The sequence below is a fragment of the Monopterus albus genome, unplaced genomic scaffold (assembly GCF_001952655.1).
Source record: "Monopterus albus unplaced genomic scaffold, M_albus_1.0 scaffold335.1, whole genome shotgun sequence".
Lineage (NCBI taxonomy): Eukaryota > Metazoa > Chordata > Actinopteri > Synbranchiformes > Synbranchidae > Monopterus > Monopterus albus.
This window is the reverse complement of record NW_018128215.1, coordinates 706,257-722,652: the sequence shown is the minus strand read 5'-3', so window position 1 is coordinate 722,652 and position 16,396 is coordinate 706,257. Positions and strand designations below refer to the sequence as shown.

The 16,396-nt window shown below is 41.4% G+C and overlaps 1 protein-coding gene across 3 annotated transcripts in view; it reads right to left on the bottom strand.

The window, feature by feature from the left end:
• Positions 1-16,396, bottom strand: part of kirrel1b (kirre like nephrin family adhesion molecule 1b) — a 72,287-nt gene that overhangs the window by 23,115 nt on the left and 32,776 nt on the right. For all 3 annotated transcript variants that reach the window (XM_020624696.1, XM_020624698.1, XM_020624697.1), the window contains exons 2-7: positions 10,303-10,452; positions 3,613-3,762; positions 3,268-3,425; positions 1,584-1,734; positions 886-991; positions 5-153 (exon numbers count right to left, since the gene is read on the bottom strand). In XM_020624696.1, coding sequence (XP_020480352.1) covers positions 5-153; positions 886-991; positions 1,584-1,734; positions 3,268-3,425; positions 3,613-3,762; positions 10,303-10,452 — 864 coding nt within the window. The remainder of the gene's footprint in view (positions 1-4; positions 154-885; positions 992-1,583; positions 1,735-3,267; positions 3,426-3,612; positions 3,763-10,302; positions 10,453-16,396) is intronic.

Below are 16,396 nucleotides of genomic sequence, written 5' to 3'. Positions count from 1 at the left end.
TCACAGTGCACATCCACCAGAATGCTGACGTTGGTGCTTCCCACGGCGTTGAACACCTGACAGGACACGGGCTCAGTGAAGAAGGAGTGATCTGCTGTGGTGACAAACACGCTCTCCCTGGCGCCCTCCAGCAGCACGCCACCTTTAGCCCACCTGACGGAGGAACGCACATCACCGTTACAAAAATCATCATGTCTCTTTGCCAGCAGGAGACATCAGAAGAATAATGGCTTTTATAACTTTTTGGTTGTGATCCAAATGTGTGATTTCCACTATTAGACATGCATGTTTTATTTTCAATTAAAGCTATAAAAAAGATTTATACGGCTTTGGTGTCACTACCTGAGGGAACAGTTGCAAGATAAAAAGATAAATTTCCCTTCATCTCAGTTATCCATTCTGTAGGTTGACAGATATCTAGCTCAAAATCATATAACCATATTGCACATCTGCCATTACATGACATTTTAATATACACTCAATAGGCTTAGTGCCTAAGTACTTGGCAGAGCTCCCACATCGGGACCTTCTGGTGGAGTTTCAAACCTCAGATTAAAACCACTGTGGTAAAGTCCAGCATTTAGCAATTTCACTGCTTCAGTAGTGTCACTTTAGAGAAAAGCCAGTGTTTAATTGTACAAATGTTCAATACTTGAACCAATTTTGTTCTCTAAGCAGAAATTACAATTCAGGACCACCCCCGGATGCTGGATTCAAACAGATTGGGCTAGGTGAAAGAAAACCTATAGGCATTAACAACTGATCGAGCTCCAAATGTTGCTCTGCAGGACCAGCATTGAAAAGCTGCAGCCTTCTGTTAAATGGCATGGTAACATATATTTTGCAGAAATGTTAAGTTCATTTTTGGTAAAAAGTTGTCCCTACCTGTAGCCCATGATGGGAGGGTTGGCAGTGGCCTGGCAGGTGAAGGTGACTCTCTCCCCCTCCAGGACAGAGCGAGGTTCGATGGACAGGGTCACCGTAGGAGGATCTACACATGGAAAGATGCATATTCAGTGCACAATTACAGATAAACTGAATGACGGTACAAATTACTGGTGTGTTTTGCCAAGCAGTAACAGAATTGATTTCCCACAAAACAAGTCACACAAATGCTACATTTCACAATAAAATCTGGTCTTGCAAAATACGACTTCTCTACAGCCTTCCTGCTAACACAGCACCGATTCAGCATCCACTGTTAGTGCAGTTATTATCCCACTAATTACTAACTAGACTGGGTTTAAAAACATGATAGAATATTCAAACTGTAGTTTACTTGTGAGCAGTCCTTCCTTATTTTTTCACGAACAGTTTCTGATTTTGCAGATGTTGAAGGAAATCTGTTTTAAGTATACATTATATTAAAAAAACTGGCACCAAAGCAACACAAGCAGGCAAATCAGGTCCAGGTTGGAGAACAGTGAAAAATAGAGGCTGTGAATAATGAGCCGAGGATGCGTTATTTGGTTGATAAATTACAGTGCTGTGGCAGCTGATCAAGATGAGTGATTCTTGGCCTCAGTCGTCTGAGTACCACCTATGCAGCTTTACATTACCACAGAGGAAAATGAGCAACGTACGGTGGACGTTGAGGTTGACGGTAGCTCGTTTGCCCATGGGCACTGCTGGGTTACTCGCCACACAGGTGAAGTTGCAGCCGCTGTCGGCGTCGACTGGCGTGATGGGCAGGTAGCTCCTGGTTGTCACTCGTTTCCTGTCCGGCAGCACCTCCTGTTCAACAAGAAAAGTAGGAGAGGAGGGTTGTGGGTAGAATTAAAGAGGAGGAACCAACAGAGAAAAATCAAAGAAGAAAACAGGAAAACAGGAATGAGAGGAAGGGCGAGAGGAAGGAGGAGAGACACAGGAGGGTTACTACTGGCACCAAAAGAACTGAAGAAAGTTATCTGAAGATAGACACAGAATGAAACAACTTTTAGACATGATGCAATGCAAATACAAAAAATGTATTTAAAATATCCATGTTCTTGCACATTGTAATTAAGAAGTTTAATGGTGCAAAGTAACCACAAAATGCTCTTTCAATTAATGCAAGCAATTCAATTTTATAATGACATTGGCCTCTAAAATGAAAGCAGATATGAGCTGATAAAGCTGTAAAGAAACAGTATCTCACTTCTATGTCATTGCAGACTGAATATATTTGGGTTTTGGTTAATTTATCGGACAGAAGAAGCATTGCTCACAGTTTGTGACATGTAATGGGATGTCTCATATGCATCCTTCATACTTCAGTCAGTAATAAAAATAATCCTTAGCTGCAGCCATAAAACATGAGCTACTGTAAAAATCTTCTTCTGTACAATAAGAATATAAAAGCCAGTTTTCTTGGACTGAGAAGGTTGGGTGTTTTGAAGTGCAGCTATAATATCTGTCAAGAAAGGGTGTACAGCGTTCCCTGTAGTGTAAATGCGTGGTCAGTAACACAGTAACATAAGAGCAGCATGTAATATGTATGAGCATGTGTGGGGAGCATGAAACTGACTGCAAGAGATGTAAAAACATCTGTGTGAGTCAGTGTTTACTGCTGCTTCTCTGTGCATATTTGAGTATGTGTGTGCGAGCTTGCAGGCATCATTTCATGTGTGTAGGAGAGTATACGAGAGCTAGGGGAGTGTGAATGTGGGAGAAAAGTGCAAAATATATCACAGATATATTGTCACCTAGTACACTGAGTGTGTGTTAGAAAGAGAGCCTGTGCATATGGGTTAATTAAACATATCTTGGGTCTTTTGTGTTTCAGGTTTTGTCATGACCGTAAAGTGTAGAAAATAACTAATGTCTTGTATGTGTGCGTTTTGTATCTACACGTACTTCTCTTTCCTTGGGGTACTATAAAACCTACAGTTTACTGACAGTGTGGATGTGTGAACCAGTGTGGTTAACAGGTCAGAAACTGTAATTAGTAAGGATTCAAAAGCATAACTTAATAAATATGGTCCCCCATCTGCACATGCACTGCACACTATTTCTCTAATGCAGGACTCCAGGGGTGCTGCGTGTCCTGAGGTGTATATACTGTAATTCCTCTTCACAATACCCACAGTAAAAACCCTATAAACAAACAAACTCCCTGAAAGTGGATTTTACTAAGAAGCAGATTCTACGTCCTAGAATTTGCACTGTAAACTCTTTGGAGGCAACAACAACAACAAAAAACTGCACATCTCATTGTAGTGTAATAAGCTCGTGGGTCATGTTGCTTGACGCTTCCCCTGTGCATGTTTGCGTGGGTGTGTGAGTCACCGTGGACTGGTGGGCTCCTTCCACAGCGACTCCATCCTTGGTCCACTGGATGTGTGCTGCAGGCTTGGCTCCGCGGGTCACACAGGTCAGGTTGTATGGAGTCCCAGCCATCAGCAGGAGCTCTGGAGATCCCTCAACTACTGGGTCCTCTGGGGGGACTGGAGGAGTGATGCACACAAATTCACGCTTTAACAAGAACTCGTTTATGCAAGTGTGCACTCATGGATGCAGGTAAACGTACATAATCAGTACATGCATTCAGTAGATTAGTTTGAGAAAGGTCCTTAGCTAAAACTTTGTTGGTAAAATCTGAAAACACTATGCCTCCTGCATCAGTTCACTTACTGAGCACGTTGAGTTTGGCCCTCCTGGAGCGCAGGGCGGCCTCTGTAGCCTGACACTCGTATAGAGAGTCATCAGACAACTCTGCATTGGAGATCTCCAAGTTGTACTGGCCGATGTCCAGAGCCCGCAGGACACGGTACCTGGGCCAGGCTGCGGGAGACACACACCAGGTTTGCAGTTAAATAGAAGCAGAGACAGCCAGAAGAAAACTGAGATTCATGCACTTGTTGGCATTTCTATTTTAGTTCCACTCAAAGTCATGCATCATACTATGGTTTATTTGCAGGTCGGAAAAGCCTGTCGAGTTTGGAAAATGAACTTCTGGGCTGTAATTTAAAAATAGCATGCCATAAAATGACTGGTGGCATGAAGGAAAAATTACATTATGTGCACAAATACAGTCATGAGTCATCATAGTGCTGTCTTCACACAAGGTCTGTGTTGGAGGATAATGGCTTTATTTTAGAAACGGTAAGTGATGAGTTTCAGGTAGTAACACCTTCATATTAGGTTTTGGAAAAAGAATTTGTATTTCTCTCTGCTTCAAAGACAACTGCATGAGTTCAGTTCAGTCCATCAGCAGAATGAACGACTACAGACCTGTTGCCCTGACATCTGTAGTTATGAAGTCCTTTAAAAGACTGGTGTCGGCCCACCTGAAGGACATCATAGACCCCCTGCTGGACCCTCTGCAGTTTGCCTACCAGGCAAACAGGTCAGTGGACGATGCAGTGAGCATGGTACTGCATTACATCCTGCAACACCTTGACTCTCCAGGGACGTGGCACAGCTCACTGTGCCTGCCCCCACCTGTCAGTGGATCACCTGCTTTCTGACAGACAGGAAGCAGCAAGTGAGGCTGGGGAAAACCACATCCAGCACCCTGACTATCAGCACAGGCGCTCCCCAGGGATGTGTGCTCTCCCCTCTGCTGCTTTCCCTCTACACAAATGACTGCACCCCTCAGTTAAACTTCTCGAGTTTGCAGATGGCACAACAGTCATCGGTCTCATCCGAGATGGTGATGAGTCGGCCTACAGATGGGAGGTTGAACCCTTGACTGTATAACAGAACAACAACTCAGTGCAATACCTTGTATATATCCATCTGGAACATGCATCTAAACTGTGCACATATAGTTCTCTATTTATAAGTACTGTACTTTATTTTTTTCTAATGCACACTCCTTTTTCTTGTTTGCACTTTTTTCCTTCCTTTATGTTCTCTCAGCCTTATCTTGTTTACTTGTCTGTTCGCTGCTTTACAGAAGAACATTGTACAAACACATTGAGAGCCACTGTACTGGAGTCAAATTCCCCGCGTGTCCAACACACCTGGCTGGTAAAGCTGATTCTGGAGAAGTAAAGCTCCTTGTTTACATTTCAGAGCCGGGATTTTTTTTAAACATGATAGTTTTTGTTACAAAGAAAGTCTTAGGTTTTTGATGATCACTTTTGGAAGTCATAAACCTTTAAAGGATAAGGTCAGTCATTTTCTATATTAACAGTATTTTCAACACTCCGCATACAGAGGTTAATACCAACACTGAATTGCCACTACTCACTATTAATGCATGTTAATCTGTTAGTCTTAGAACAGCTTGTTTGTCTATGCCATAGACCTCTGTTGTTCAGAATGATTAAAAACACAGCAGTAAAATACATCGCTGCACTGGGTGACATGTTTCTTCATTACAAAACACCAGACAGTAATATTTGTTAAAAATGTTGCCCCGAGGGCTGCAAACTGCCGTTATCTTTTACAGCACTGAAGTAAGCAAGAGTCAAAGCAGAAGATTTCTAGATAACTATCCGTTATCTATACAGCTTATTACTGAATTGGGTCGCGGGGGGGGGCCAATCCCAGCTGACAGTGGGCGAGAGGCGGGGTCCACACTGAACAGGTCGCCAGTCTATCACAGGGTTTCTAGATATTTTTAACAAATATTAGTGGCTTAGTGTTTTTGATTAAGGAAACATGTCGCCCTATGCAGTGGTCTGTTTCCCAGAGGTCCTTTTAATAGTTTTTCAACAACAATAGAGCTCTATGGCACAGAGGAATAAGCTAATCCAGGACTGACAGACATCAACTGTGTGTAGCAGCAATTTACTGCTGGTTTATTCTCAGTATGGGGAGTGTTAAAAGTGCTGCTAAAATAAATGTTAATATAGAAAAGGGCTGGCCTTATCTTTTAACTCCTGTCAAAAAATTTAGGCTGGAAAAGAACAGAAAGACAGACTGTTAATGTAAAGTTTCCATGGGGACTACTTCTTTCATAAGAAAGTAGTCCCTACGACGACTGTCCACGGTGTCTTCTGTGGATCATCCAGAGCAGCAGCAACACGTTTTCTGTTTAAAAAAAAAGATGCTTTTGAACCTTTTAGGTGTTTTTCCATTCACCTGTGTTTTACTGAGGTTAGAGCAGAAAGATGACAGATGTAGCCTATTACAGTAAAACCTCCGAAAATAAAAGCAAACCTATCTGGGTAAGTACCACAAAAGGTGAGTGAGGGAGTATTGGAAAACATGCTGAGAGAACACAAAATATATAGTAAAAGGAACAGAAGCTATTTTCCAATTTAGTCTTAATCTTCTTTTATACAATGAAACTGTATTTCTCTGCTTTGCTTTGCAGTTGAGACCTGGCATTTGACTGGTCTACAAGTTAAAGCAAATGTAAAAGCACTTGAAATAAACAGAAACTGAGCTGCAATTGTATCATCAGTCAGAGGCAACAGAAGAAAATGTTACTTGTATTTGAAAATGTCAGAGCACACATATAGCATTTTAGAAGTTGTGCAGATCATTTTGCGTTAACCAGATCATCAGGATGTCCTTCACACAAACACAGGGAGGTAATAGATGCAGGAAACAGCTAAAAGGTCTAATATCACCAAATATACAGTGATGCCACATCAATTCCTGTATAATACATAACCGCAGGACCACAGACGGCACCGATCACAACAACCCCTTTCCTCACTGCTTGAACCCTGGACTCTCAGACAAAGACATAACTGAGCATGACGTCCCACTAGGGGGCACTCATTGATCCTGCGTGCCCAAACATGACATCATGGATTCAGAAGGCAAAGGCAGGCAGCTGGGATGCGGAGTGGAGGAAGGATAAGTATTAGTGGAGATTACATCATCCACTCCAGCACCTCACAGTGTAGCAACCAGAGAGGTGAGAGCACCCTGGGGAGAAGGAGAAGGAGGAGGAGGAACAATAAACTGTCACTACTGATGTTTGCAAGTAATGAGAAGATAAGTGCATTTGGATATGTGCACTGATACATGTATGTACATGCTGCTGTACACTGATCAGCTAAAAAAAAAAAAAAAAAAGGTTTTCTTTATATTTCCTGTATTTTACATTCACATGAAAAACTATGTGATGTCGAGAAACTGTTTGTGTCAGTGAATGAACACATCTCCTGCGTGTGTGTGTGTGGGCGTGCAAACTGCAGGTATAAATTTACCGCACGCCTACACTGTCATCAGCAGCTGTATAAAATCATACCGAGCACATAACAACAACCTCCTATACATCATATTTCATGCACCACCAACACCTCATTAGATCTGAATAAATTCACATTATTATATTAACAACGTACATACCTCACCTACTGCACATGACTTCATGTGCACAGTAAAAGATTGGGAGACAACACAGACAACCTAAGCATAAAAGATGAACAGAAGGTGATGATAGATGGTTGAAAAGCAGGCAGGCAGACGACAACATGCTTATATCACACGCTGGTATGTCTAGGACAAAGAGACAAAGGAGAAAGAGTGCATTACCGAAGGAAAGAGAGAGGGAGAAGAAAAGGATGAGATGGAGGAGGAGAGGAGGAGAAATGAAAGGCAATGAAGGGGGTCTGGGAACAGCATAAAGCAAAAATGATGAAGCTGTAGTTCGAAAGATGGAGGAGTAGGAAATAAAAGAAGGGTGGGGGTGGGGGGGGTGTGCTGACCTTTACTGAACCTGTGAATTAAATTGAGTAGAACAAAAGATTTACATCACATGTTAGATTATCTTCAGGGCGGTGGGTTAACTGAACTGTGTGTGTGTGTGTGTGTGTGTGTGTGTGTGTGGGTGGGGGGGGGGATGTCTATGTGATGCATTTGTGTGCTATTCACTATGTGTTATTCTTTGTGTATTAATTTACAGTGTGATGATGAGAAATGTGATGTGTGGTTTAGAGCTGAAAGGGCACTAATGTACCAATTGTTCATAATGGCATCTTTCAGATAAGTACGTCAGTAGGTTCTACACTCAAGTAAATATCTGTGACATTTTCATATATAAATAAGTGTAACTTAACGTAGTTTCACCCTCTAGAGAAAAGCATTTACAGCATCAGTGATACGTGTGGACTGTGGCCAGTCTGTGTTTTGTGTCACCAACACAAATTAAGAAACAGGATGTTTGACTGACAGGTGAGGGCGAATGTAGAGCAAACACAGCCAGGAAATCCTGCTTAGCATCAGAGATACTGATGGATAAAGGTCTTTACACACCAAGAGAGACGCTAATAAACGATAAGCAATGACAAACTTTACAGAGATGATTTAAACGCAGCACATGTATTCACACCAAAACAGGATGTGATGTGAAGTTCTAAAAAGTCCACATCAATCGATGATGACCTGCAGGTGCCAGGTCTGCCAAGTACAAGGAGTAAAAAGTTTGGGTGCATTCCTATATTGACAAAAAGACAACTTGGAAAGTTTCACTGCTTGGTGCAGGGGTTGACACTGTACTGTTGTTGTTGTTTTTGGACCTATCCAGGATGTCAATGGGACAATCTGAGGAGCTGCTGCTGCCACAGCATCTACTACGACCTGATCAAAACAGAATAGCACCTGGCCACATGTCTGGGGTAAAATATATACTGAACACCACTTTCATAAGTAAATCCGATAGGTTTAACTGACAGATGCGCTTGTTGCAACGTTCCAGCAAGCTGCCTTGTGATTGGACAGCGAGCCCTAAAAACTGTAACTGAGTTAGCATTTTTGCACTTTAGTTTCCGTCGCCCTGAAGTCAATGGGTTTTTTGGTCAGACGCCTTAACACAAGACCAGTACATTTTGTTTGATGATATAAAATATGTCAGTAAATACCCCACTTCTGATTTTTAATGCTTTTACAGGCGGTTGCTAACAAGTGGCTAAAAGAAACTACAGAGGCTTCTGGGATTTTACACGTCATCACACCAAACATGGGGACTCATCTACTCACTAGGCCCCGTTTCCAGCCTCATTATTTTTAAACTCACACACATGCTAACTATTTTAAATCAGGTCACGCTAAGAGGAAAGGAGTTTGTAGTGGGCTACATCAAGTTACAAGTTGGAAGCAGTGGGTGTGACACTGAAGTCACTGCACCATGATGTAGTTCTCTTACAGCCTAACAATACAATTTTTTACTTCTGGTGATTGTATTTAGGCTTCAGAAGACAAAAAGGTGGTGTTGATTTGTGAAGATTGTCTTGAACAAAATGTACAAGTGTTATGAACGGTTGTTCCTCACCGAGTTTATTTTCTGCAATAATCCAAAAGCCTAAGGAAAAATCCACTGGCTTTTGTCAAGGGAACCAGGGTGACGCCAACGTCTGGGTTGGCCTACAAAAAAATGGCACTCTACTGATGTGCAAGAGTTCACTGACAGAATATTGGTTCGAAAATTATTATTAATGGGCAAGAAAATCGCAGATGAAATTCACCTCTTGTGTGTAAAGACATTTAAAAACAAAAACTTAAATTTGTCAAGAGGAAGTTAGTGTTGTTTTCCTGCCGTATGCAGGTTGTTTGATTCAGCATATATGGTGAAATTAATCCATAATATGTTCTCTCTACAAGAGGCTGAATTATTGAACTGATTCTAGATTATAAGAGCTGACTATAATCAAGCAATTAAGTTTTTATATCTCAAACAGTATTTTATTATCTCTCAGCGAAGCTTTTCATTTCTAGGATTAAGAGGGCTTTTCATCCAACAGATCTGAAAGATCATTTCCATTCTTCAAATGTTCTCACGGGCAAAGAGCTTTCAGTAAAATATAAAATATCACTAACAATATTCAATCGGCCTGTGTTTGGATATATTTTGCAAAAATGGGCCAAGGTCAAGGGGGACAGTTTTGCTTTTCTTATTGTCGCTGCTTGTTATGCTTTTGGTTTCCGAGATAATTTTTTTGAATGGAAAAAAAAACCCTCTTCTCCTCCTTTTGTGGCTTTGACCTTCTGACTCTCCTCACTTTTGGATGCGAGTGATGCAACCACATCTCTGAAATGAAGCATATTCTACTGCTGTACTCGCAAAAAGTCATTCTGGATGTGTGTCGGCTTAAAATGTAAATGCGAATGTTATGTCTGCTTTTGTCAGCAATGTGAGGGATTTTCTCTAATTCAGCATAATATACAGGACTCATTTTGGCCCAGACTGTCACTCACACACCTCTTGGCTCTTAACTCTCTCAGTACAGTGTTCCATCCCTTAATATTAAAAAATCCTACACTTTTCAGCCATAATATCTTTTGTCAGGGTTCTTACAGTCAAAACTGAACCGAAACCGTAGCTGAGTTATTCCCCTTCCTCGCTCCACTTTGATCTCTGCAGCTCGGTGAAGCTGCAAGGGTTTTCTCACCCACTAGAGGATTTCTCCCCCCCCTCACCTCGGAGACCCTCTCCGATGCCAAGGGCCAGACCATCCTTGGTCCACTGCACGATGCCACTGTAGTTGAAGACCACGCAGGAGAGCACCACCCGTTCTCCCAGGACCACAGACTGGTCTGCGGGTTCCTGTGAGAAGCGAACGCACCACGCTGCAACAAAGGGACAGAGAGGGAAATCAATTTTAAATTGCTCATCATTGTGACCAGGCCATAAGCTGCCATCCTTTATTGCCCTGTATTGAGCTACACAGTCCCTGTCCGGTCTTATCGACTCATGCTCGTTCATATGGTGGCTGCTGGGGCGGTTTTAGAGTGTATATGGGTTTTTATTGTCCCTTTTTATTATGTTTTTATTAAGAGTGTGTTTAAATTAAACACCGTCTGTGAATGAAACTTCTCTGATGGGACAGTAAAGATATGAATCGAACTACTTCTATTTCTACACATCCACACTGGCTGAATGAAGGAACACGTTTTATAAAATAATTCTAATCATTTCTCTGTAGACCCAGAGCTCAGCCCTCGGTGCCTTTTGCTGCTGTTTTGTGTCTTTCTTGCCCCTTTATCAAGATTTTACCTAGACTTTACTAAGGCTTATGTGCGTCTGTGCGTGGGTATGTGTGAGTAAAAATTTGTGTGCACGTACATAGATGTGTAGCTGCGTGCTTGTGCAGCAAGAACATCACTGCCAAACTGTGATACAGCCTGCTCTTCTTCAACACACAGTACAAAGGATTCTGCTTACACTCACATTTCCTCCAGCAAAATAAGCCTTTTGGCTATTGTGGCGCCACTAAAATACACAGATATAAAAACGACAAGTGTAGCACAGGCACGCATTAACGCTCTCGCATAAAGAGAATGTGTCAGGTGAGGAGGCGCGACACTACCCCGCCACTGTTTTCAACCGTTTGCATCATCAGGTAAATTTGTTGCGGAGTTCGGAGAAACTCTTGCAAGAAGGCGCATTAATTAAAGAAGAGAAGGAGACTGTGATGACGCGTGCACAGGGACGTGCATGAGCACACGCACAGAGTCTTATGCAAACAGAAGCTCCTGCACACATGCAACATTTTATTTATACGCACACAGTCATTCACACACATTCACACAGCTGAGAATACATGCATGCACACACATACACAGGGTCTGGGTTTGTCTTCCTGTGGGCTATTCTGTTCTTGGATTATGGTTAAACAATCCTATTAGCTAATTAAGGCAAAACTGGTTAATAAAGCTGGCCGTGACTCCGAGGGACACGTCTCGGTGGGATTCAACCACAAAGGTGTAAACAACCGGGAGATTCACTGATTTGTCAGGAGGATTACACAACCTGTCACGTTATTTGTGTGGAAGACTCCTTTACTGAAAGAAATCTTCACACTTCACAAGAGGCGCTTTGATGTTTCATCAACTTTCCGTCTGAATACTGAATCAAGCAGACAAGTGCGGTGACTGTGAGCTGATAGCTGCTATCAACTGGAAGCTAAAGGGAAAATCTGCCTCAAAACACTTCACTATTGTTAAAGTGGATGATGTTTTGTCATCTTTTCTTAACTTATTTTACCTCTGGCCAAACACAGAACATTGATGCGATGATGAAATATTGTGTCTCACCCACAGATATAACAGCATATGTTTTCCACCTGGCTTCAAGTAGTGTCCCGTACATAGGAAGGGGCGATATGTATTATGTACAATAATATCCTAATTGTTATTTTAATAATGTGCCCGCTGGCATCAAAAATACATCTTGACAGTCCACACATTCCACATCGCACGACCTGTTCTTTCTTTAAGATGCTCTATACATTAATTGTTTTAGTTTAAACACTTTGGCTCATTGTTTATTTAAACATCTATTTGGATACATTCCTTTTGGTTGCTTGTTTGCTTTCCTTTTTTTGGTTATTATATTCTGTCTGTTTGTGCTGCATATGTTTTACTGACTTTCTTTTGGTGTCAGCTCCACAAATTACAGAGCAGTGAATTATTACTACAGTCACCATTTTGCTCTGGTTGGGCCAATTTATAGCTTCAAATAAAGGCAAAAATGTCCCAAAAATAATGGAAAAGAAAATAATGTTCAGGTTCTATTAGATGGAGAAAGGAGAGAGGTTACATTGGAAACCTTAATACCGACTTAAACGTGGATGGCTTTCGACCTTCTGGGAGTAATCTACTGGAGAAGACACAATGATACAAAGTTTACAACTTTAAAAAAAAGCCTCAACAGACCAGAATGCAGTGCAGTGGAAAACGATACGACTCCTATTTTGTTGCTAAAAGAGATCACTCAGAATCTTCACATACAGCAGAGTTCAACACAAGTTCACGCTTCTCAGGCTGTCGACTGAGAGGCATATTGAACAGCAATTAGCACAAAGACTTAGACAAGATAGGCAGATCCTCTGCTTAGGATACACCGTCTCTCATTTATATGAAGAAAGTCCAAAATGTCTTCTAATTATTTATAAAAAGCCAGACAACCCTGATGAAGGAGCCAGAGTACAGACAGGTGGCAAATAAAAATATGCATAGTTTGTTTCACTTGTCCCAGAGGAAGGGTCACTGCAAATCAACACAAAGTTGGTGTTCATCCCCGCAGGAGAGTTCAGAGATTTGTACAATCAATGCTGTGGCACCTTACTGATAAACCTGTCACCTGTCTGTATCTTTTACTTCCCAAAACCTGGGCATAAATATCAGTCATGGTCCCAGAGTGAAACTTTATGCATGTTTCTGTCTTTCATCTTCAGAAGTCAAAGACAAGCAGTGAAAATGGAAGCTGCTGCTGCTTCCTATAGAGAACAAGAAGAATTTGAGGAGGAGGTGGGAGCTGCTAGGATGTGATATCCTGCTGACATGAGTGATTTGTTATGCATGATTTATGCTAAATTAACTGTTATTATGAGGAAGGGCCTTCTTCTTCATGCATAACTCTGTACTGAGCAACAGCAGCTCTCCTTGGACAGACTGTTGTGTATTAGTGTGTGTGGGGAATTATGACAAAGACAAAAAGGAAGAGACAAGACAACATTTCTGCTTGTGTTGTGGTATTTGAGTGTGCATGTATGTATGCGTATGTGTATACCAGTGTTTGTGAGTGTGTGTGTGTGTGTGTGTGTGGTGCCTGTCAGCCTATAGCGGGGACTCAGATCGTGCAGGAGAGAGCCGCACTGACAGAGAACAGAGATGTAATTAACCCTACGGGAAACACACCCTCCTCCCCCAGCACTGACACACACACACACACACTCTCTCTCTCTCTCTCTTTTGCCCCCCCCACCTAAACTTTTGAATACCTTGTCTATCTCATGCCCCCCCCACCCAAACTTTTGAATACCTTGTCTATCTCATTTCCCATGTGCTCACTCTTCCCGTCTTTTCTCCTCCACCCTTCTTTCCTTTATCCTTTTCTAGCTCCCTCTTTGCAGGTCTACCCACCTACAGTACAAGCCTCTTGCTCTTTATCCTCCTTTTCTCTCACTCATCTTTTCTCATCTCTTCCTTCTTTGCTCTTTGGTCCTGTTCTTCTTCTTTTCCATCCACTCCTTCCCATCATCTCTCCAGTATCTTTCTCCCTCTTTTAAAAATGTCTTTCTTCCTGTTTATCCATCTTTCCCACTCCTTCCTCGTGTTTTTCCTTTCCTCTGCAGCTGTCCTTGTCAGCCTCCCTCCTCTTCCTCCTTTCTTTCCTTTTCTTCATCTTAACTTCCCTGCACCATTACCCTGAGGAATGATGTTAGATCTATCTTCTCTTCCTCTCTCCATCTCATTGCAGAATGGCCCAGCGGTACAATAGACAGCTTCACAATTGCAGCCTCAGCGTCCAAACATATTGTCCTTAATATCTTTTGTCATCTGTTTTTCCATCTGACTGAGCTTTACTAACCATCCATAAAAGCACTAACTAGCCTTTTATGAATTTATACTAATACGTTTTTAGGAAGAATGCCTCAGGATTCCCTAGGGAAGGCTGGGAAATGTTGCTTTTTACCAGGGGAGAAAATGGATAGAACTTTTAACTAGGAAGTATACACATGTTGGTGCATAACAAACATTTCAACACATTACACTGTACAAGAATCGAAGTATTAGGATTCACTGAAAAAGGTCGACTCTGAAGGTTGGATAGGTTAAATCCAATAGTGAAGCTTAACAGCAAACATGACAACAAAAGTTGTAACTAACTTGCTTCTTGTTTTCTCTGGACACTCTCAGTAGTAGTTGTGGACAGGAAGAGCAGCCAGAATGTGATGGTCCTAGGAGTCGACATGATAAAACATGAAACAGGCTGGTGGCCTGTCCTGGTGCCTCACAGTGACCCACAGTGATGCAGGTTGTACGGCACCTGTGTACAAGGCCAATGATTTTCTGTTTCTTTGGTTCTTTTCCACAGATTTCATACAGTGACTAAAACCAACAGTGAATTTCATGACCTGGTTTAGCTTATTCGTCTGTGCCACTGACCTCCATTATTGTCTGAAATCTATTAAAAACATACAGTGTTATGTTTATGTCTCACAAAATCTGCGAGATGCATCTTCCTTAAAAAAAAAAAAAGAGCTCCAAGTGCTAAGAACAACATTTCATTTTCCACAGCGACCTCTGCCCTGTTTACACAACCCCGCTAGCTTCTCGCCTTGTTAGTGCAAGTCAGTGAAATTCATTAGTCTCTGTGTGGGCTTTGTGAAAAATCACCATAAGAAAACCATCATCCTTATCCTTTAATATTTGGAAATATTCCTTCAGCTTACTTGTCTCTGTGGTCACTGACAGAGGTGAATCCTATCAAAGTAATCTTCAAATATTCCAAGTACTTTACACACTCTTGATTGGCTCAGAGAGAAAGAACAATGAAGACATTGACTGTGTACTGCTGACAGGAATAACACAATGATAATCCAGGCAACAGTCAACAGCTTTTCACTGTTGCAGGCTAAACTTCAAAATACGGCTCACCACTCAATTCTCACAAATTGCTCTTGTTGGATTTCAAATTAATATGAAAGGAAAGAGCTGAGAAGATGTCTTTGTAAAACACAAAAGCTGGCTTGACTCAAAGTGGGATGTCTTGTCAACTTAGCAGACACAGTCACAGTACTGACTAAGCGATGCATCCTCCGTTTGAGCTGAAGACCTCCAATGACGGCACCAGAGGTGAAATACAATTTCCTGAGAGAATACCATTCCTGAGTAGAAATGAAAGGATGGTTTGTGAGGTTTGCAACCCGACGCTGCACTCCTCCACACGCTGAAGCCTTCATCCTCCGAACCCCAGCCCCCAAAAATGGCCATACGGACCCTCTCTGTATGCTCGTGTCCCAGCTCTGCCTCCAGGCTCGAGCTCGCTCCCATTGTAACTACAACACGCCACAGTGTAGGATCTGTAAGCAATGATAGCAAATCTCTATATTTCACTATCAGGTATCTGCAGGATATTTGATTTGATTTGATTTATTCATTCAAGCATGTAAAACAGTTGATATGTCAACACGTAATTTCACACATATCCAACAATAAAAATCCAATAGCAATTTACTTATACCTAGTACATGCTTGAACGGAGTAGGAAGAAGTTAGACTTATCTAGTCCTACCCCATGACATCATCTTACAACTTTTAAGTCCTAAGCAATATTTCTACATAAATAATTATCCTCTACACCACACAAGTAATATACTAAAGAATTATTACAGTGTTAACATTCTACATAATTACATTCATAGATAATTATCTTCTACGCTACACAAGTAATATACTAAAGAATTATAACAGAGTGTTAACATTCATACACCCACAATGTTCCATCTGGTTAATCATTAAACCTGTTCTTGCATATATCTTGATTGACACATACCTTTATATTTATGTTTAAACTCGTCAATTCTATTACTATTTTTTATGTCCACACTTAAATTATTCCATAGTTTTACCCCACTTATGGAAATACAGAATCTTTTTTTGGTTGTACGTATAGCATGAATTTTTAAATTTAACTGACCCCTTAAATTGTATCCCCTTCCCTTTCATTAAATAGTTTTTGAATTCCACCAGGTAATAAATTGCTCCTGGCTTTATACATAAACAC